Source organism: Chiloscyllium plagiosum, chromosome 16 (genome assembly GCF_004010195.1).
Source record: "Chiloscyllium plagiosum isolate BGI_BamShark_2017 chromosome 16, ASM401019v2, whole genome shotgun sequence".
In the NCBI taxonomy this organism is placed as follows: domain Eukaryota; kingdom Metazoa; phylum Chordata; class Chondrichthyes; order Orectolobiformes; family Hemiscylliidae; genus Chiloscyllium; species Chiloscyllium plagiosum.
In genome coordinates this window covers 49,276,303-49,300,253 of record NC_057725.1, presented here as the reverse complement: position 1 = coordinate 49,300,253, position 23,951 = coordinate 49,276,303, and the positions used below count along the sequence as shown (strand labels likewise).

Here is a 23,951-nt window from a genome sequence, read left to right as displayed (position 1 = left end):
CTCTCTCTTTCTCCCTCCTTCTCAACTTTTTTTTTTTTACATGGTTTTCCATGTTGCTCCCTCTTTTGCTCCAGTTTCCTCTCTTTTCATGTGACTTTCACTCTCAAGGCTTTCTGTCTCCATCTGTCCATTTCTGCATCTCTCTTCCAATCTTACTCTTTCTACTTTCTTGGATTTTATCTCTCCCTGTCCATCCCCTCATTACTTCTTTTTCTGTGTATTGGTGTGACAGAATGTATTTTATGCTCTCAATCTGTATGACCAGTGATTTTGCTAACATTTCACCATGGCATTGCATGAGTCCTTCAATATCTTACCTATCCTGCCCAAAATTGCTGTGAAGAAGCCATATCAATTGATCTAATCTAAATTAGTCTGATTTCCTTTGGCTGCACAATGTTATTAGACTATGAGGGATCTAGAATTAAAATACCTGAGGTCTGAAATGGTCTAGCACACTGGCTGTTGGTATTATTGTACTTGGCTTCTTCCACCTGTCTCATGTCTCTGTGTGTAGTCACAGACACAGCAATGCCTTTTTTTTTAATTGAATGTGATTTGAAACCAAGGATTTGAAGGAATTTGTAGGGCTCCCGTACACCATTAGCCTCTCAGGTGGCTGATTGCACTGTGCAGTGTGCAGTGACCCCAAAACACCACAGAGCTCTTTGGCTGTGGTTAGTTGCCTTATCTGATTTGCAGCTGTATGGGTGGAAAGTGCAGAGGGAAATGGAGCAGAAACAGGACTGGCTCAGCTGAGATGCCTGTCAAAGTTGATCACTTTGTTGACTCTAACGACCTAAGCTCAAACCACAAAAGCAGCCATGTTTGGGTTACATGCCAGAGAACAAATACATCCATGGACTGTATCTAGCCAATTGTTTTTGAGCAAGGTTTTCCGGTTCCACTGTTGATACATTCAGTTGCATGGACACAGTAGAGGGAGGAAGATCATGTCCAAAGGGTTTCTTGCCAGGGAACCTCCCTGATTTTCTTGTTGTGCGATTTTAAGAGATGTAGAATTTGGTGAGTTCTCTAATACCTGTGAGGTATTTCTTCCCACCAGACTTTCTTCCCTATGTTGTATCCAGGTGTTCTGGTGCAAGTACAGGGAAATCTGCCCAATTGACATCAGGAACAGAAATGAGAAAAGAACGGAAAGATGAAGCTAAGAGACTTCAATTCTAGAGACATAAACACAATTCAAGTAAGGAGCTTCATAAGTGGGAAAAGATTACATTGTACCATTGCCAATGGAATGACAGATTGTACAGTAGCCGAGTCTCTTGAATCAGATCCAGCGCAAATAGATTGATGGAATGGTAACAGCCAGAAGTCAGTCCTTAAAAAACCCTAAACAATATATAAACACTCATGTGGTTTGGCTTTTTTTTAAGTCACAGGCAAATTATAGCTGTTAATAATTACCAGCTGCCTGAGGGGGAGGAAAGCCCTTTCACTCTTGAAACAGAGCAAGGTCGGTCTCCTGTCAACAGAATTGGACTAAAGCTACTGTGCAGCTTTCCTATCCACACTTTCAAAATTGCATAGGAAATCTCTCTCTATCTACATTTCCTGAACAGGCCCCCCCATGTTTGGAAAAGGAAATGAAGTTTATATAAATGTTTGGAAAGCGCAAGACAGTAGCAGTAGAACTTGGCTCTCTCCTGCTAAAAAGATCTTTCTCTTGCAATTCAGATCTGTCTGATTCTCGCAATGGGACTTGGCTCTTTTCTGTAACACAGGAGAACTTTTCTCCCTCCTGTAGTTTAGATCTATCACTCAAACCTTTAGAGGTTCAGGTCCAGTTTAGCCTTGGCAAAAGATCATACACTTAAGCAATATACTTAAAGTTTATGTCATTACTTCTCTCATCTTTATAATCCCAATCTTCTTTTTTGATAATTTTTGACTGTTGCTTACAGTTTGTATGATGAATGCCGCTCTGACTTTCTGCTCTTCTTCAAATAAAATATTTTCTTTCTCTCACAGTGTTTTGGTATTAAGGTTCATCACATTGTCACCAATCCCAGTGCACCCTTCAGAACCTTAAGATGATATCATTCCTCATGTCCCTCTTCCCTTCCTCCTACAGTCTACAGACCAATAAATCCAATTCTTCTGTCACTTCTGATCCCAATTTTCCTCGTTACTTTTACTCTTTGAAAACCTGGTAACTTCTTGCTATGCTTTTTCAACCGATTTTCTCAACAATAATTTAAGAAAATTGCATAGTATGGAAGGCATTCCGACCTGGATTATCATTACTTTTGCCTCATTTGCACTCTTCTTGCCTGGAGAGAACAAATAAATGTTCAAGCTTGTTAATCACTTGACATAATGAGAGGGAGAATTTAAAAAGCCCACAGTTGGCATTAATGCAGTTCTTCTCACTTCATGTTATGTTTTTGCCATACATTGACATGCCAACTACATTGACTACCATTGATTAATGCCCTATCTAGAATTACTGTAAAATGTTCCAGTTCCTTAATATGCCACTTGGTTGTAGAGTCATAGAGTCACAGAGATGTACAGCATGGAAGCAGACCCTTTGGTCCAACTCGTCCAAGCCAACCAGATATCCAAACCCAATCTAGTCCCACTTGCCAACACCCGGCCCATATCCCTCCAAACCCTTCCTATTCATATACCCATCCAGATGCCTTTTAAATGTTGCAATTGTACTAGCCTCCACCACTTCCTCTGGCAGCTCATTCCATAAACATACCATTCTCTGTGTGAAAACGTTGTCCCTTAATACTTGCTTCCAGGAGAGTGGCCATTTGTACATTTGTGTTGAAAGCAACCATTTTGTCAGCACTCTCTCATTTGTAATGGGAAGCCTTGGATTGTTTTTTGAGACATAAGAGCTATTATTTGCAGGTGATAATACCTGAGCATTTTCCAGGTTTGGAGCTGAAACTGTTGACGTTCATTCATGGAACACTAATTGAACATGTCAAATACATAGACTGATCTGGGATAACCCTTGAGTAAAGTTGTACAAAGGTTTCCAAGATAGCTACACACAGCATTGTGTTGTTTTACCAAGCGGTCTAAAGAATAAAAGCCACTCTAGATAATAGGTTAACTCTAAACTGGTGTGGTCATTGCATTTTTTTTTCACTCACCAGTCTTTTTGTGGTAGTTGATTTTCCACCATACAGTCATAGAGATAAACAACATGGAAACTGACCCCCATCAGTCCAACTTGTCCATGCCAACCAAGTATTCTAACCTAATCTAGTCCTATTTGCCAGCATTTGGCCTATATCCCTCTAAACCCTTCCTATTCACATTTCCATCCAGATACCTTTTAAATGTTATAATTGTACCAGCCTTTTAAATGTTGTAATTGTATCAGCCTCCACCACTTCCTCTGGCAGCTCATTCCATAAACGTACCACCCTCTGTGTGGAAAAGTTGCCCCTTAGGTCCCTTTTAAATCTTTCCCCTGTCAAGTTAAATCTATGCCCTCATTATCTTTTCATCTCTTCCCAGTGCCCTTGGACAGTTCTTTATGTATCTAATATTTGCATTGACTATAGCCTCCCTGATCTCCCTCAAGGAAGGTGAAAGCGCACAGCCTTCTGTCTAACCAGACCTCTGTCTCCCAAATCTAACTAACGTCCTAGTTATGCCTGACCTTTTTTAATCTTTCAATTCTGTAGCTACAGATGATTTTCCACACTCCACATATGGGCTTCCAGCCTGTGGTCTCTCTGATGCATGGACATTGCCTCAAATACTAAAGCTCAGTTGACTTAGAAATCCCATCAGGGTCAGCAATAATGGGTGAAAATATTTCACATTCTGCCTCCAGGCCAAGGGGATTGTGCCTGATAGGAAAACTATTCTCTATGCACTGCAAAAGAAAGTCAAACCTAGACCTTTCACTGCTGGCAGCCCTTTTCAAAGCAGTAAATTAAAAGTCTGCCCAAATCAGCTGCTGTTTTCTTGGATGGAGAAAGTGGCTGAGAAAGTGTCATCTCAAACATGAGTTGGTTGTAGGGCCAATCTGCACCCCAGCTCTCAACTTCCAGGATGTTGTTTCTAAAGGATGACCAGGTGAATAGTAATGTTCTATGCCCAGTAAATCAGAGCTGCATAGTATGTTGAATATTTCAATCACTGTTTGACCATTTCTGGTCATTTTAATTCTGTGCTATTTTATTCTTTGCCCAATTTCTTTCCCGTTAAATTTAATGGAAAACATTTCTAACATTCCAGTCTAACCAACTGCGTTGGATAGAAACCAAACTTGGTTGGAGGTAGAAACCTAGTTTTCAACCAGGGGTCAAAATATTATTTTCCATTTTGCAGGCTCCTTGAGATTTTTGATTTTTGGTGTTGACTTTTTCATTCTTATTAATTCATTTGTCAGTTAATGTCATCACATGGTAACAATGCCTTCTATATTTGTCGTGTGGTATTTGGGCTGTCACAGAAACAAAATTAGAATGTTTCTTCAATTGTCAGTTCTCTAATAAAATTAAAGCACCATGCACAAGGAAAGCACTAATTTTTAAGACACCACAGTATACAAATTGGCACAAGACAACAGGTGTAAGTTAACAAAATGTTCCTTTTCAAAATTAACTGACAAACACTTCTACACCCAGGAAGCTATCACCCTAACCCAACTTCTGCATCTAGTGAGGACACAGCTAATTCATCTCCATTTCATCAGCACAAAACTAGAACATTTTAACCAGGGAGTTACATCTCTTCTTATTGCATCTCTGATTGTAATCTTAACTTGAAATTTAATAATTGACAGTATTCATGACAGAAGGATTCACTACAGTTTTTTTTTTTCACAGTTATCATAGCTCCTGAAGTTACACAGCCTTAAACGAGAGGTTCCACATTCACTTGCAAGGAATTCATTATCTTCATGATTTAAAGATTTCTTGGGTCCCAGTTAGCTTGCTATTTCTTTGTTCTCAGTTTTAAAACTGTTCTCTTTCCTGTGAAGATTCCTGTCCCCGTCTCCCACCCACATGCACAAATTGCAGCACCTTTTTCCACTTCACTCTACCTCAACCACGGCCATTCTTGTTCCCAAAACCTCTTGCATATTCCATTTACCTCATGCCCTGTTGCAGCATCCTTCTACCCTACATCCCTCTTGCAATACCTTTTTTGACTGCAGCTTTCTTGCAGAGCTCTTGTTCTCAAATCCTTTTTGTAATCTCCCTCAGCTTCCACGTCCCTCTTCCAGCCATATGTCACCCTCACTCTGCTTGCAGCTTCCTGGAGTAATCTCTTCCCCTCCATCCCCTGCCCTCCACATACAGTCACCCCTGACCTAATGGGAGAAACTCCTGAATCTGGTAAAAGACCCTGCATTCCACCAGTCATGGTCCCCAACTCTCAGACACCTGCTCCTGGAGCTCAGCCTTTTCTCCCAACTCTCTGTGGCCTGCCCACTGCACCCCACAGCTGAAAATCAGCATGTCAACTCCCTGTCCCGCCCCCAATGTTTACCACCATCTGAGTATTATTTGCCACCCTTATATATAGGGATACATCCTGACAACTGCAGATGCAGCTCACTAAAGGCTATCACGAGTAAGTGTGAGAATACAGAGCAGCATGGATAGAGCCATGTTTATCACCTGCTGCTCCTAGCAGGAAGCGATATGTTGCTAGCATATTGTGTTCACTAATGGCAGCATGATTGATGCTTGAATTGGTCTTGAACGATTTTCCAAGATTCAGTTCACACATGCATTGCATTTCAAACCAGCATTGTCCAAATCAGGACCAACTTTGTTTTGCTGTTCCCCAGTCAGCAGGAAGAGGGCAAGCGTGGGAAGTGATGGAGGCCTGCAAGATCAGCTTGCTCAGGTCATGAGGGGTATGGGGACGATGTGGGGAGTAAGGCCCATTTTCCAACAGTGGGCATAATGTTCCAAAATCTCACCCCAACTACCATCTATCATTAAGATCTCCACTCCCTCTTTTCCCAGCTCCCCCCAAACCCTTTGTCACCCATTCAGTATCCATCACAAAACTCCCGCATTACAATCTCCATCTTGACTTCAGGACTTAGAATCTGGGAACTCCCAGGATCTGTTTGCTGCTACGTAGTGATTTGGGAAACCCTGCAATTCAACCCTGCCACCTGCTCCTTCACAGGGTGACAGTCAGTGAACCTGCAAATTGCTAGAAATCACTGATTTAATCTGAGTTTCTGCTTTTTTTGCCTTCTAGACTTGTAAAACCCTTGACACAATTTTGCCTTATTGCATTAGATGCATCTGTGGTTCTAATGGTTTAATGAGTCATAATTTATCCTGACAAAGCTCTTTGGGCAAGCAAACTGAGTTTGGTTTTGGAGAATGTCAAATTTCTCTATTTCACGTGAAGAGGGTCACAGATTATGATTAGATTTGATTAGATTAGATTACTTTCAGTGTGGAAACAGGCCCTTCGGCCCAACAAGTCCACACCGACCCTCCGAAGAGCAACCCACCCAGACCATTCCCCTACCTTTACCCCTTTACCTAACACTACAGGCAATTTTAGCATGGCCAATTCACCTAACCTGCACATTTTTGGATTTTGGGAGGAAACCGGAGCACCCAGAGGAAACCTATGCAGACACGGGGAGAATGTGCAAACTCCACACAGACAGTTGCCTGAGGTGGGAATTAAACCCAGGTCTCTGGCGCTGTGAGGCAGCAATGCTTCATTTAAAAAATTGTTTGATATTTCAGATTTTACTATGTTTGTAGACGCATGTCCTAATCTTTATTTCACTTCCTATAAAATTATAAAAAGTTTAATACTACAACCTACTTGTTGCTTCCTGGTTTTCTATCATTAGCATTTTTCAATATGATTGGCTGCTTGGTGATATCACTGTTGCTAAATGCCTGCTATCTCCTCTCGCTAGTGCCAGAATTAAATTAAGGTCTAGAATGGGGGAATCCATGCCACACTTAATGTCTCCAGTCATTCTTTGTCAAGCTCAACAGTGAATCCCATCATTTCACCAGCAACTCCACATGCATCCAGATTTTACAATCAACTTTACCAAACCCTCTGCAAACATTCCCTATCGTCCTTCCGCACCCATTCCACTACAAAATGATGCATCAGATAGAAGTCCCGAATCTAAATAGCTGCTTGAAACCAATGTTTAAATGGTTTCTCCTTGACCCATTGCTTTTCCCGACTTTACTTTCCCATTCAAAAGCCCTGAAAACACATGTTCTACACAGTGATATAATCTATCCTTCTTTCTATTTATCCTTACTACTTAATCCTGACTCTAATTGGATATTCATCTGTACTTTTTTTAATGTACCAGTATGGGAATTCATTGCATTGTTCAGAATGCTGCCACTTTCATAGTAAAACAAATTCAAAGAAATATTCTTTGCTGGGGAACGTAATAATTCTTCAACCATGTATAGACAGATCTGTAGATAAGCATCCACTGCCATGCCAGAGGTCTAACATAAACTCTTTATTAAGAAGTACATTTTAATAGTTTATTCATCAACTGATCTCCAAGCATTTTGAAGTCACATTTTGCATATGAAATGAGAAAATCACAATAGCACCATCCTAAACCTCTATTTCCCTGTTAATGCTGGAAAGAGTGACATCATTATAGCTAGCCTGTGCTATCCATTTATGCTCGTAAATCCTTCTGGAGAGCTGCATAAAGATGCAGATTTATAGACTTTTTCCTGAGTTGTGGGTCTGGAGAGTTTCTTAGCACAGATATAGAGTTTTATAGCAGTAGTTAATTGTCAATCGCTATGGGTGGGTTTGAGAGCGATGGTAAACTTTCAAGTTACTGGTTCCATTTGTTGCAAAGAAAAGCCAAGAGTGAGTTGCATATAACAAATAATCGCATTGCTACACTTAACATCAACTTCTATCTATTGGACCCTTCTTATCTTGCATCTGTCATTGTCATCATTTTTGTGTGTTTGTGTGTGTGCCTGGCTATTTTTGTGTATCTCTCTATCTAACCAATTTAGACATATAGAGGTTCAACAGAATGCCTTCAGAATGGTGTTATCCTGCAGCTTTGAACATCAGCCAGCCTTGCATTGTTGTTGCTACTGCCCTGTATCTGTGATATATTGGGGATCTTGTCCATATTTTGTGGTAACTTTTGACTCACCAGTAAAGAACTCAGCCAGTGCTTCAAACGATTTAATGGTTTCACGAGAAACGTTTGGCCAGCCTTTGTTTATTTATGCCTGTAAACAACTGGCACAAACAGCATTTAAGCACTTTGTTGCATTGCATGTTTACAATGTCAGTTCGGAATATAACTTGCCTGTCTCTCCTTCCCTGAATTTAAAACTTTAAGCGTTGCCAATCACATTTTCTCATGAAGTCAACACATTTTTGAAAGTACAGTGGGAGAGTTGTTGTTGTACCTTACTCTGTGGAGAATGCTGTGCTCTGTTAAAATTTTCAAATGATTGTCTAAGGCTTCTTCTCCAGCAGTTTTGTTGTCTTTATGGACATGTATAGGTGATGTGACTGGTGTCTTCTGCTTCCCAGTCTGAAGGAGTGCACAATATCAGTCTGGAAGCAGTTGAGATGATATATACCATGAACATAGTAATGATACCTGCAGTCTCCATAAATAGTATTTTTTAGACAGGGAGGTGAATGCAAATTTGGTAATTACTCTCACATATACTTCTGCATCCTGGAGCAGAAGAACACTGCAAGATCAGAAACTTAAGGAAAATCCCTTCCCCAGTGTCACATTGTCAACTTTTCATAAATTGGAATGAACGATCGTTCTTAAAATGGACACCATCTCTCTTCTGTAAATAAAGATCAAATTACCACCTGACTCCTTTTCCTCTCCTGCTTTTCAAAGAATAAGTTCTTTCCAATGCAGAAGTTACAAGATCAAAACTCTCTTCATAAATCTGTCCTAAAAATAAATCTTGTCAAACTGTATCTGGCCGTCTGTTGAGTGCCCACTCACAAGCACAGTTCAAATTCTATTGCTAGTTTATACAAAGGAAACTAGGGATTAAAGGTGCTGTTGTTGCAATAAAAGAGATGTATTCCAATATAAATTGGACAGAACTGCCCATTCTTTATCAATTTGATGCTTATGGATGATGAGGCCCCTTGCTATAAATGCCTCCTTTTTGAGCATGATGCTGTTGTGTTGGTATGTTTGAACGCATTCTTTCTTCACTCTTGTCCTATGGTGCATATTGACAAGCTATTGGACCAGGGAAGGCCTTGCAGTAGTGTCTAATCCCTGATATCCTTTGCTTTTCCTATTTTCAGCAGGAGTCAATTGCTAATGATTGGGAGCAGGCTGATCTTAACTGTCACAGTGGCAGCGAGAATAATGGGGAGTTGAAGCTAATTGTAACGGCCCAAATAATTCCTGAGGTAATGGCCGCAGACAGAGCAAAGATTGACAATCCAGCTGCCCAGCAGACTCTGTCAGGATGGTTAATCATAAGTAGTTTCGACCAACCTGTTTGAACATGTTAAGACACACCTCTGTGGCAATGGAATTTGAATATGGATCCTTCAGCCTGGTGGTAGGAGCAACACTACAGCATCATAAAATCTCGACAGTTAACTGTATAATTTACCTGCCTTGTAGAGGCAGCTGATTTTTAACTGGTGCTTCTAAAGCATGAGATCTAAAGTGATAGTTAGACAAGGGCAAAAATAAATAGCTTTAAATAAAGATTCTGAGTACTGCTTTGAAGTTAGCTGGTGAACAGAGCCCAGGTTCATTAAAATTTTATGTTCCCCACAGGCTTCAAACCCTGGACAGTTTGAGAGTGACACGGATGTTTTGTGGCAGCGTGGACAGCTTCCTGACACTGTATTCCACCATGGCCGTGTTGGCATTAACACAGACCGTCCTGATGAAGCCCTGGTTGTCCATGGCAATGTCAAAGTCATGGGCTCGTTAATGCACCCATCAGACATGCGGGCAAAGGAGAACATCCAGGAGGTGAGTGGACTGTGCCAGTCACTGATTAATGTTGTGATAAATGGGGCATATTGGGCTACAATTCCAAGAGAATTTCTATTTTTTTAAATGATGGTGGTGGACTGTTATACTTTTACATGTATGTTCTTGTCTGAGCTCTGGCTGGTGAGGGTAGAGTCTCCACCGTTCTTTCCATCAATACCGCTGACTGGGTCTCTCTCCCACTCTCACCACCTCCCACCTCCCACCTCTCTCTCTTGGCATATGTTGGAAGTTGTTGCTCAATGTATTTTGTTGCCTCATAAATACACCTTCCTTGGTCATCAATTTCTGGGGCAGGACTTGAACCCAGTGTTTTTGGTTCAGAAGAAGGGATGCCACCCATTTTACCACAAAACCTTCTTTAAATAAAGATACAGTTAACCAAGTTTCTTAATCCTGAAGGAAACAAAAAATTGACTTCTGTCAAGTTGCACTAGGGGTCAGTTAGCTCAGTTGGCCGCATGGCTAGTATGTGGTGTAGAATTACACAGGGTGTAGGTTTAATCTCCATTCTGGCTGTAGTAGTTTATGGAGGCCCAACCACCTCATGCCCTCTCTGTCTGTTTAACTGACAGGGATGCCTATCATTCCTCAGATTACAGCCAATTAACTTCAAGTTGTATGTCCCAGTGCACTTGATCAAACCTTTCAGCAGGTTGGATTGCTACTAATTTAGTTATTTTTCTAAGCAGCCTATTCAGAGATGCTATACACACCTGTGGAGCAGGTGGGACTTGAAACCAGGCCTTCTGGCTCAGAGGAAGAGACACTATCGTTGTACCACAACAACTCTAACTCTGTCACTAATTAATAGGCTGACTGCAAGGTGAACATAGACTATTTATTCATGAGGAGAGTGATCACCGAAGAAGTCTGTCTCATTATTTGTGGGAAACCATGTCTCACAGACTTGATTGAGTTTTTTGAAGAAGTAACAAAGAAGATTGAGGGCAGAGCAGTAGATGTGATCTATATGGACTTCAGTAAGGCATTCGACAAGGTTCACCATGGGAGACTGATTAGCAAGGTTAGATCTCATGGAATACAGGGAGAACTAGCCATTTGGATACAGAACTGGCTCAAAGGTAGAAGACAGAGGGTGGTGGTGGAGGGTTGTTTTTCAGACTGGAGGCCTGTGACCAGTGGAGTGCCACAAGGATCGGTGCTGGGCCCTCTACTTTTTGTCATTTCCATAAATGATTTGGATGCGAGCTTAAGAGGTACAGTTAGTAAGTTTTCAGATGACACCAAAATTGGAGGTGTAGTGGACAGCGAAAAGGGTTACCTCAGATTACAACAGGATCTTGACCAGGTGGGCCAATGGGCTAAGAAGTGGCAGATGGAGTTTAATTCAGATAAATGTGAGGTGCTGCATTTTGGGAAAGCAAATCTTAGCAGGACTTATACACTTAATGGTAAGGTCCTAGGGAGTGTTGCTAAACAAAGAGACCTTGGAGTGCAGGTTCATAGCTCTTTGAACGTGGAGTCGCAGGTAGATAGGATAGTGAAGAAGGCCTTTGGTATGCTTTCCTTTATTGGTCAGAGTATTGAGTACAGGAGTTGGGAGGTCATGTTGTGGCTGTACAGGACATTGGTCAGGCCACTGTTGGAATATTGCGTGCAATTCTGGTCTCCTTCCTATCGGAAAGATGTTGTGAAACTTGAAAGGGTTCAGAAAAGATTTACAAGGATGTTGCCAGGGTTGGAGGATCTGAGCTACAGGGAGAGGCTGAACAGGCTGGGACTGTTTTCCCTGGAGTGTCGGAGGCTGAGGGGTGACCTTATAGAGGTTTACAAAATTGAGGGGCATGGATAGGATAAATAGACAAAATCTTTTCCTTGGGATCAGGGAGTCCAGAACTAGAGGGCATAGGTTTAGGGTGAGAGGGGAAAGATATAAAAGAGACCTAAGGGGTAACTTTTTCACATCAAGGGTGGTACGTGTATGGAATGAGCTGCCAGAGGATGTGGTGGAGGCTGGTACAATTGCAACATTTAAGAGGCATTTGGTTGGGTATATGAATAGGAAGGGTTTGGAGGGATATGGGCCAGGTGCTGGCAGGTGGGACTAGATTGGGTTGGGATATCTGGTCGGCATGGACGGGTTGGACCGAAAGGTCTGTTTCCATGCTGTACATCTCTATGACTCTATTATTTCATGGAGATGTTTCCCTCCATAGATTTAGAATACCCAACACAGTAAAATATTGCAGATGCTAGAAACCTGCTTTAAAGTGGAAAATGACAGAAACACTGAGCATCTTAAGGGAAGATTAGATTCATGTCTCAGGCTTACATTTCATTGCAACCAGTAATAAGCATCATCACACAAATGAAACATTTTGCCAGTTTTGTAAATGAAACGTATATACCTGAGAACAGACTTAATTAGCATTCCAGCCACCTCTGTGGCACCTTCATATGGAATTCCCAATTTGTTTTTTTTTATTTAGATGGTTAGATTGAGAATTAAACTCCCTTTACTCTAACTCCAGGAGTATTTATGGGTCCACTTCAAAAAGCCCAAGCTTCAAGTGTACATTGACTCGAACTGACTAAGGGGCTGACATCAACAGTATTATTTTACTTAGGTTATTCTGGTTTGAATGCATGGCCTTAAAGGGCAATAGAAGCAAATTCACCAATGAATTTCAATTGGAATTCAAATTATAGCTAAAACAAAAGTTTGTATGGTTACAGTGAAAGAATAATGGGCTAGTCTGAGTTGACTAGTTATAGAGTCATAGAGATGTACAACATGGAAACAGACATTTCGGTCCAACCCGAAAGTGCTACGTTTTTATATACTGAAAGGTTTGGACACCTAGAGCGCCTAGTTCTATATCAAGCACATTACCTTTTGTTTGGCCATTCAGTCCTTGTATGAGTGTAGAAACTATTGTATTCCTTTAGCAAGGCAACACTAAGCCCCATTATGGCTGCAATTTGCCTTTGCTGCTGTCATTCTGCAGGCAACTCCTCATCATTAACTGATTTCTATGTTCCCCCTCAATCCAATTAGGACACACATTTGAAAATAATGTGTAGGTGACATAAAGGCGACATTGGGTCAGGAGCTAGAAATTATCCAGATGTCAGATCCCCAAATTAAAAATCAATCCCCATGATTCTATTGCTTCGTAAATCTATCTCATGCCAAATGCAGAAGACGACTTCATTGGGCTCATCTAACATTTTCCTTTCTACCATTTGGCTTTTCAGAGTGACATTGCCAATTAACCTGGAGGCGGCGCTGTTAGACTGAGGTGAACAATGTTAAAAATCACACAACACCAGGTTATAGTCCAACAGATTTATTTGGAGGTACTAGCTTTCAGAGCACTGTTCCTTCATATGTGGTTATTCTCCACAACCACCTGATGAAGGAGCAGCGCTCTGAAAGCTAGTCCTTCCAATTAAACCTATTGGACGATAACCTGGTGTTGTATGATTTTTAATATTGCCAATTAATAGAAAGTTGAGTGCTGTACAGATTGGATAGTCAAAATCAACACTAATTTATGAAAAGGAAATGTGTTTGACAATTTTTTTTCGAGTTTGTTGAGAGTGAGAATGTGCGGATGAGGGAATCCACTGGATGTAGTATAATTTGATTTTTAGAAAACTTTTGATCTTGTGTCACACAAGAGATTGTTACACAAAATTCATGCTAATAGGATTAAAGCAATATAATAAAATAGATTGTTTAAAACAGAGTCTGAGAATAAATGGATTATTTTCAGGTTGCGAAGCGTTAAGGCTGCCATAAGGATCAGTGCTGGTGCCTCAGCTATTTACAATCTGTATCAATAAATTAGAACAGGGAATGGGTTTCCTGATGGTATCAAGTAGAACCCTCAATGATGGGGATGATGTGAAGAGGCTGCAAATGGATAAAAGTGAGCGGGCAAGAATTTAGCAGATGGAAAATCAAATATGTAGAAATATGAAGTTATCCACTTGGGTGGACGTAAGGTTAATCTGGGAGACGGGGAACCATTCTTAAAATTGGAATTAGTATTAGCTTTATCGGCACATGTATTCACATGAGTACAGTGAAAAGTTCACATTGCAGGCATTCAGAAGAATCCGGATGTCCTTGAACATGAAGCATAGAAAGTTAATAGCAAGAAATTGGGAAAGGAAATGGTATGTTAGTTTATTACAACTGAATTGGAGCTTCAGGGCCAAGAAGTCTTCCTAGAATTATAGGTAGCTTTTCTATAACACAATGGTTACATTCTTGTGCAACCTTGCATTATAGGAAAATCTCACTTTAGAAACAGCGTTTAAAGAGCTGGTGATGTAATCGTGTTACGGCCAACACACATTTTAAAGTTCACACTTTGGAAACAGTGTCCCCAATTCGTCAATCGCATTACAAGGAATTTGCGTTAAAAAAACGCACATTATAGCAGAACGAACTGTACATAGCTTGATGAGATTACAGCAATGATACTGTTTGATCTACTTTTCTTGCCTTAGAGAGAGTGCAACTGTTCACTAGAATAATTCCTGGTATGTGAGAAATTGTCCAATGAGGAGAGAATCAGTAGTCGAAGGGCATATATTCCAGAGTGATCGAAAGAGTGAGAGGTGATCTAATTGAAATCCGTAAAATCATCAAAAGTCTTGACAGTATAAATGCTGGGAGGCTGAAGAGAAATCTCCACTCACAGAAATCCACATTTTTGGAATATTCTAACTTAGTGAACTATGAAGGCTAAATTGAGGAATACGTTCATGACTGAGATCAAAAGATTTTTGATCCTAAGGAAATCAAGTGAAATGTAATCAAGGTGTTAAAGTGGAGGTAATGTAACACCTCAGTCAGGATCTTACCAACTAGCAGAGCAGACTCCAAGGTTTGTATGACCTATTCAAGCTCATTTCTCATGTTGCTATGTTCCATCTTTGTTGCTTGAGCAAAATCCTGCAGCTTCCCACCTGAAAGCTCTGTGGAATTACTGTCATTACACAGGTTATAATGGTTCAAAAAGAAGGCCCATTATCTTCTCAATGTTGACAATGGATGGGCAATAAATGCCAAGCTGGATAGTGGCACCCACACTCCCAGAATGCATTGAAAACAAATTGCATCGAGAATTGTAAGGGGAAGAGCAGTCTTGCCCACATGGAAGGTTCTACTTCAGCTATTAGTGTGTCTTTTTATGGACACCAGTGAATAATGTGCTGTCTATATTTTTTAATTGTCCAAAACCAGTTTATTGCATTGTGCAATAAATTCAAGGTGCTTATGTTTGCATCTTGTTATTGTACTGCATAGTATGTTCCAGGTTGCTCTACAGCCATACTGCTAAGAGGGAACATTGCTGATGGATCTTCGATGCATTTACACCAGTTTTGGTGTTCTTTTATCCTTTTTGATCAAGTTTCCAGATGCACAACGCTATCCCTTTACACCATCAGGTCTCAAATTAATTAGTTCTCAAATGTTGTCAGATGCAGAGAGAGACACAAATTGAATTTTGAGAATTTCATCGAATATACTTGGTTTTGGTTCCAATGGTGATTTTCTGCCAATGCAGGTAGACACCACAGAGCAGCTGAGGAGGATAACCCAGATGCGGCTGGTCCAGTACCAATACAAACCTGAGTTTGCTGCCACAGCTGGCATAGAGAATGCGCCTGAGACAGGTAAGCACCACCAGATTGGGAAGTGGGAGAGCAGTAATGCATTATGCATTCCACGATTCCTCATGGAATTACAGTTCTTGGCTTAACATATTGAACTGAGCAGTCAAATGACCCCAGAACTTCTCTCTTAGTCACGAGTTACTGACTGACAATAGGGAGCATATCATCCAGTCTAGGAAATGGTGGGGAACCTTTGAGGATAAAAGCAGAATCTTCTGAACTTTACAAATTGAGCAGGTTTGAGGTTAATTCCTTAGTCTGTTCTGAGTTAGTTGATCTCAAATGGAGTATCCATTGCTTCAGTGACAAAGGGATAAGTAGTTAAGGTTTCCACTGCTAATCACCCCTATAGGAATATTATGTGAACATATATGTGATTGTCACCATAACTAAGCAAATGTAAAGGAAAAGTGGAGGATAATCAATCATTAGCTGTATGGCTAGAGTGCCTCATTGGTGATGTCAGACCTTATGGCACTAGGACCTGTGGAAAGAAAGTTCTAATGGAATCCTACTACATCATGTCTCAATACATTGTTCAGAAATCTCCATTAGTTTGCATCAGGATGATTTCTAGTCCTCATTTGACTTACAGTCCAACTTGTCCATGCCGACCAGACGTCTCAACTTAATCTAGTCACACCTGCCAGCACCTGGCCCATATCCCTCTAAACCCTTTCTATTCATATACCCATCCAGATGCCTTTTAAATGTTGCAATTGCACTAGCCTGCACCCCCCCCCATTTCCTCTGGCAGCTCATTCCACCCTTGCATGAAAAGGATGCCCCTTAGGTCTCTTTTATATCTTTCCTTTCTCACACTAAACCTCTAGTTCTGGACTCCCCCACCCCAGGGAAAAGACTTTGCCTATTAACTCTATCCATGCCCCATATGATTTTATAAATCTCTATAAGGTCACCCCTCAGCCTCCAACATTGCAGGGAAAACAACCCCAACCTATTCAAACTCTCCCTATAGCTCAAATCCTCCAACCCTGACGGCATCCTTATAAATCTTTTCTGAACCCTTTCAAATTTAACAACATCCTTCCGATAGGAAGAGGACCAGAATTGTATGCAATATTCCAAAAGTGGCCTAACCAATGTCCTGTACAGCCGCAATATGACCTCCCAACTCCTGTACTCAATACTCTGACCAATAAAGGAAAGCATACCAAATGCCTTCTTCACTATCATATCTACCTGCGACTCCACTTTCAAGGAGCTTTGAAACTGCACTCCAAGATCTCTTTGTTCAGCAACACTCCCTAGGAACTTACCATTAAGTGTATAAGTCCTGCTAAGATTTGCTTTCCCAAAATGCAGCACCTTGCAATTATCTAAGTTAAATTCCATTTGACATTCCTCATCCCATTGGCCCATTTGATCAAGATTCCATTGTAATCTGAGGTAACCTTCTTCATTGTCCACTACACCTCCAATTTTGGTGTCATTTGCAAACTTATTAACTGTACCTACTGTGCTCACATTCAAATCATTTATATAAATGATGAAAAGGAGTGGACCTAGCACCGATCCTTGTGACACTCCACTGGTCACAGGCCTCCAGTCTGAAAAACAACCCTCCACCACCACTCTCTGTCTTCTACCTTTAAGCTAGTTCTGTATCCAAATGGCTAGTTCTTCCTGTTATCCATGAGATCTAACCTTGCTAGCCAGTCTTCCATGGGGAACCTTGTTGAATGCCTTACTGAAGTCCATGCAGATCACGTCTACCACTCTGCCTTCATCAATCCTCTTTGTTACTTCTTCAAAAAAACTCAATCAAGTTTGTGAGACATGATTCCCCACACACACAAAGCCATGTTGACTATCCCTAATCAGTCCTTGCCTTTTCAAATGCATGTATATCCTGTCCCTCAGAATTCCCTCCAATAACTTGCCCACCACTGACGTCAGGCTCACTGGTCTATAGTTCCCTGGCTTGTCCTTACCACCTTTCTTAAACAGTGGCACCACGTTAGCCAACCTCCAGCAAAGTGCATCACCTCACATTTCATCTGATCTAACAGGCCTGTTAAAGCTGCTAATACCTCCTCTCAATTTTAATTAATTCCAGTATATTACTGTCCCTCCCCGATTTCTGGACTTGCATCAAACATTTTTATATTTTATACAATGCATAAGTGTTCATGATTCTCTAATACCTCAGTTTGAATTATCTGTACTGTATCCACCTCTGGTCACTGCAACATGGAAGTGCTGGAAGCAGTGCAGAGAAAAGCTACAAGGCCTACTCCCTTGTGTCAACATACTGACTTCATGAGGAAAGTTAAAAAAACCCTCTGCTGTTATTCAGCATTTGAGAACTGATCTTGTTGAAGTACCTTGGTGTTGAAAATTCCCAGGACAGAAAAAAAATAAATCGCAAAGTAAGTTTAGTAAAATTAGTTAAACCTTGACTAACATCGAAATTGGCCTGATCATCTATACATTGCTGTTTGCTCCATGGAGATTGTTCTTACAACATACTGGGTCAGTATGGGTGGAAGTTAGGAACAGCAAGGGAACAGACACCGCATTAGGGATTTTCTACAGACCACTTAATAGCAGTAGAGAGATTGAAGATCTCATAGGCGGGCAGATTCTGGAAAAATGCAAAAGTAGCAGGGTTGTTGTTATGGGTGATTTCAACTTTCCCAATGTCGACTCTTAAGTGCAGATGGTTTGGATGGAGCCGTTTTTGTCAGGTATATTCAGGAGGGTTTCTTTACTCAGTATGTAGACATCCCGACGAGGGGAGAGGCCATTTTGGATTTTGTGCTCGGCAACGAGCCAGGACAGGTGTCAGATTTCGGGGTGGGAGAGCACTTTGGTGAAAGTGATCACAACTGCCTCACATTTAGCATAGCCTTGGAGAGTGAAAGTAGCAGTTACCGAGGGAAGACATTTAATTGGGGAAAAGGAAATTATGACACTATCAGACAGGAGTTGGGAAGTACAGACTAGGAGCAATTGTTCCACAAAAAGGGCACAGCAGACATGTGGAGACTATTTATGGAGCAATTGTTGTGAGTGTTGCACAGATTTGTTCCTCTGAGGCAGGTAAGAAGGGGTGAGATTAAGGAATCTTGGATGACGAGAACAGAGGAAATTCTTGTCAAAAGGAAGAAGGCAGCTTACGTAAGGTATGATTTGGAGATGCCGGTGTTGGACTGGGGTGTTAAAAGTTAAAAATCACACAACACTATAACTTGGTGTTGTGTGATTTTTAACTACGTAAGGTAGAGGAAGCAGGGATCTAGCACAGCTTTAGAGGATTACAGGCTTGCTGGAAAGGAGCTCAGAAATGGACTAAGGAGAGCCAGGAGGGGTCATGAAAAAGGTTTGGCAAGAAGAATTCGGGAGAACCCAAAGGCATTTTACTCATACATGAGGAATACGAGAATGATCAGGGAGAAGGTAGGACCAATCAGGGATAGCGGAGGGAACTTGTGTGTGGAGATCGAGCAGATAGGGGAATCCCTAAATGAGTTTTTTGCTTTGGTTTTCACTAAGGAAAGGGAACTTTTGTAAATGAAAACTTAGAGGAGCTGGGTACAGTCTTGACCGGTTCAAGATTGATGAAGTTGATGTGCTAGAAATTTTGGAAAACATTAAGATTGATAAGTCCCCAGGGCTAGACCAGATTTATCCTAGGCTGCTCTGGGAAGCGAGAAAGGTGGTTTCTAAGCCGCTGGCCAGGATATTTACCTCCTCACTCTCCACAGGAGCCGTACCAGAGGATTGGAAGGAGGCGAATGTTGTTCCTCTTTTCAAGAAGGGAAATAGGGAAATCCCTGGCAATTACAGACCAGTCAGTCTTATGTCTGTGGTCAGCAAAGTTTTGGAAAGAATTCTGAGGGATAGGATTTATGACTGTTTGGCAAAGCATAGTGTGATTCAAGGCAGTCAGCATGGCTTTATGAGGGGCAGGTCATGCCTCACAAATCTTATTGAGTTCTTTGAGGAGGTGTCAAGACAGGTCGACAATGGTCGAGCAGTGGATGTGGTGTGTATGGACTTCAGCAAGGCATTTGATAGGGTTCCCCATGGTAGGCTCATTCATAAAGTCAGGAAGTATGGGATACAGGGAGATTTGGCTATCTGGATTCAGAATTGGCTGGCTGACAGAAGGCTGAGTGGCTGTAGATGGAAAGTATTCTGCCTGGAGGTCAGTGTTGAGTGGGGTCCCACAGGGCTCTGCTCTTGGGTCTCTGCTCTTCGTAGTTTTTATAAATGACTTGGATGAGGAGGTTGAGGGGTGGGTTAGTAAATTTGCAGATGACACAAAGGTTGGAGGTATCATCGATAGTATAGAGAGCTACTTCAGGCTACAGCACGACATAGACAGGATGCAGGACTGGGCTGAGAAATGGCAGATGGAGTTCAATCTGGATAAATGTGAAGTGATGCATTTTAGAAGGTCGAACTTGAATGCTGAATATAGGATTAAAGACATGATTCTTGGCAGTATGGAGGAACAGAGGGATCTGGGTGTGCAAGTACATAGATCCTTCAAAGTTGCCACCCTAGTGGATAGGATTGTTAAGAAAGCATATGGTGTTTTGGCTTTCATTAACAGGGGGATCGAGTTTAAGAGCCGCTGGTTTTGCTGCAGCTCTATAAGTCCCTGGTGAGATCACACTTGGAATATTGTGTCCAGTTCTGGTCGTCCTACTACAGGAAAGATACAGAGGCTTTGGAGAGGATGCAAAGAAGGTTTACCAGGATGCTGCCTGGACTGAAGGGCTTGCCTTATGAAGAAAGGTTGAATAAGCTCAGACATTTCTCTCTGGAGAGAAAGAGGAAGAGAGGAGACCTGATTGAGGTGTACAAAATAATGACAGAGTCAATAGCCAGACACTTTTCCCCAGGGCAGGATTAATTGGTATGGGAAGTCATAGTTTGAAGATATTAGAAGGAAGGTAGAAAGGAGACGTCAGAGGTAGGTTCTTTACGCAGAGAGTTGTGAATGCATGGAATGCATTGCCTGCTATGGTGGTGGAAGCAAAGTCATTGGGGACATTTAAGCGACTGCTGGACATGCACATGGATAGCAGTGAGTTGAGGGGTGCGTAGGTTAAGTTGCTATATTTTACATTAGGATTAAATCTTGGCACAACATGGTGGGCCAAAGGGCCTGTTCTGTGCTGTACTTTTCTATGTTCTAACAGTGACAAGGCTCGAACAATTCTTCGTTGGTCGTAAAGCAATTTCAGCTTCGGTTTATTCTTCTTTATATACTGATGTATCATTGGCACTCTCCAAACCACCACCTTTTTATGTGAAAATCAAAAAGAAATTTGCACCTTCTTGGTGGGTTAACCATTATAGTTGCTTGAGCTACCTGTGTCTTTACTTCAGTCTTCAGATCAGTGCTGTGCTTCAGTTATTTACAGTGACTTTGAATGAAGGGTGCCAAATGTGTGGTGGCTAATTTTGCAGATAGCACAAAGGAAAGATAGGAAAGTATGTTATGCAGAGCAGGTTCACTCAACTAATTCCTGGATTGAAAGGATTGTTCTGAGGAAGGTTGGGCTTGTACATATTGGAATTTAGAAGGTTGAGAGAAGCTCTTATTTGAAACATACTGGAATGAGGGGGCTTGCTTGAGCAGATGCTGAGAAGATGTTTTCTGTCATGAAGAAATCTAGATATAGGGCTCACAGATTAAAAACTATGGGGTCTCCCATTTAAGACTGAGATGAGACATTTTTCTGACAGTTGTTAGTCTGTGGAATTTTCTTCTGTAAACAACAATAAGGGATGGATCATTGAATATATTCAAGGCTGAGTTACGTACATTTTTGATCATCAAAGGTTATGGGGCAAACAGAAAAGTGGAGTTAAGGCTTCAGCATCCAGAACCTGATCGCGGTATTCATACTAGGAGGAAAGTCAGGGGATGATTGGGGCAGGTAGGGAAAGCAGATTATGTGATAGAACACATAATCTGACTGGATTGAACACTGGGACAATGGCACGAGGTGCATTGCACAGTCAGAGAGCCTGTTTGGACAAGATGGGCTGAATGGCCTCCTCCTTTACAGTTAGAATTCTGTGATTCTGGGTGAGGGTAACTGGAGGGAAACTGTTTAGCAAATACCAGCACAATTCCCAATGTCACTCAGCCCTTCCATAGAAGATATTGATATTAATACTGTCATAATTTTGGCATTGCTTTTTCCTTCTGTCCTAATGTTTGTGAGTTAATTTCCCCATCAGGTGTTATCGCACAAGAAGTGAAGGAAATTCTACCCGAGGCTGTGAAAGAGACTGGGGATGTGGTCTGTACCAATGGAGAGACCATTGAGAACTTTCTGGTGGTTAATAAGGTAAAGTGGCCCCCTGCTGGCAGGGTCAAAAATAAGTGGGAATCCAGCATTGTTTCTGGTCTCAGATAGCACCATTTCCAATGCTACCCAGCTTTCAGCTAATTACAGCTGCAGTGAATCGCTGAAAGAAAGCGTAAAGACTCAGTTACAAACATGAAGAAGCATCTTTATTTTATTTTCACCCATAAACCACAGAATATCAATTAATTATTTTAGTATTTACACTAATGTAAAAATGTGATTCTAGATACTGACAGTCCATGGAATCAGTAACAGTGTGAAACAAGTCTAAATGGAGCTGAATCATAAAAGTACTGAGGTTACCTAACTTAGCTTTAGAAGTGATTTTGTGCAGAATACTTCCTTGAGATAATATAGATTGGGACAGGATTTGAATTGAATTGAATTAGTTTTATTGTCATGTGTACCCAGATGAATACAGTGAAAAGTTTACCACTTATGGCACCATCTTAGGTACAAAGGTACTGAGGTACAGATTCTTCAGTCCAAGTTCTTAGGAAAAAACAATTCGAAAATAAAGAAATAAACAGTCCAGCATTCCAAATTGTAGGAATAAAGTAGAAAACAGAGAAATGATATATTGGTAAGAGCAAATGCGATCCTTCTCTTCACATGAATTTAACTTTACAATATCATATTAATCATTATGATGTATTACTTGATGGTTTTAACTTTCTTCTGGTCATCCTCATTGTTCCATGCAGGAACGGATTTTCATGGAGAACGTGGGTGCTGTCAAGGAGCTTTGCAAGCTGACTGATAACCTCGAGACACGAATCAATGAGTTGGAGACATGGAGCCGGAAACTGGCCAAACTGAAGCGATTAGATAGTATGAAGTCCACAGTCAGTGGAGGAACTCTCAGGTACAGGAATGCAGTCAGAACATTGCGAGGTCAGGGACGGAGGGGTACATTACCTGCTCAACACAATATTATTCAGGTTACTGTTTTCTCTATCGTAACATACTGACAGGTTAGTGTCATCATTGTGAGAGTAGCAGGTGACTCAGTAGATAGTGCCCCTGCCTCTGAGCAGGAAACTCTGACTGGACTTATTCACCATTTAAGGAACAAATATAAGGTTGTGCAACAGCCTGTCTGTCCTTCCTTCACTTCCTGTGAAACTTTGTAGAGGAATATAGATACTTGAAGTGAGTGGGCAAAGGTCTGGCAGATGGAATACAATGTTAATGAATGTGAAGACATCCATTTTGGTAGGATTAACAGTAAAAAGGACTATTACTTGAATGGTAAAAAGTTGCAGCATGTTGCTGTGCAGAAGAACCTGGGTGTCCTTGAATGAATCACATGAATCACAGAAGGTTGGTCTGCAGGTGCAATAGGTAATTAGGAAGGCAAATGGGATTTTGTCCTTCGTTGCTAAAGGGGTTGAGTTTAAAAGTAGTGAGGTTATGTTTCTACCTGTATAGGGTACAGGTGAGGCCACACCTGGAGTACTGCATGCAGTTTTGGTCTCCTTACTTGAGAAAGGATGTACTGGCACTAGAGGGGGTGCAGAGGGGGTTCACTAGGTTGATTCTAGAGTTGAGGGAGTTGGCTTATGAGGAGAGACTGAGTAGACTGGGATTATATTCATTGGAATTTAGAAGAATAAGGGGGAGATCTTATAGAAACATATACAAATATGAAGGGAATAGATAAGATAGACGTTGAGAGGATGTTTCCACTGGCAGGTGAAATTAGGACAACAGGGCATATGCTCAAAACTAGGGGGAGCAGATTTAGGACTGAATTGAGAAGGAACTTCTTCACCCAGAGGGTTGTGAATCTATGGAATTCCCTGCCCAGTGAAGTCATTGACGCTACGTCAGTAAATATTTTTAAAACTAAGATTTTTTTTTTGAATAATGAAGAAATTAAGGGTTATGGTGTGAGGGTGGGTAAGTGGAGCTGAGGCCTTGAAAAGATC

The 23,951-nt window shown here is 41.2% G+C and overlaps 1 protein-coding gene across 11 annotated transcripts in view; it reads left to right on the top strand.

Moving 5' to 3' along the window:
- The window catches only part of myrf (myelin regulatory factor), a 230,023-nt gene that overhangs the window by 176,238 nt on the left and 29,834 nt on the right, over positions 1-23,951 (top strand). For all 11 annotated transcript variants that reach the window (XM_043706033.1, XM_043706036.1, XM_043706031.1 and 8 more), the window contains 4 exons: positions 9,782-9,982; positions 15,553-15,661; positions 21,890-21,999; positions 22,725-22,885. In XM_043706033.1, the coding sequence (XP_043561968.1) occupies positions 9,782-9,982; positions 15,553-15,661; positions 21,890-21,999; positions 22,725-22,885 (581 nt within the window). The remainder of the gene's footprint in view (positions 1-9,781; positions 9,983-15,552; positions 15,662-21,889; positions 22,000-22,724; positions 22,886-23,951) is intronic.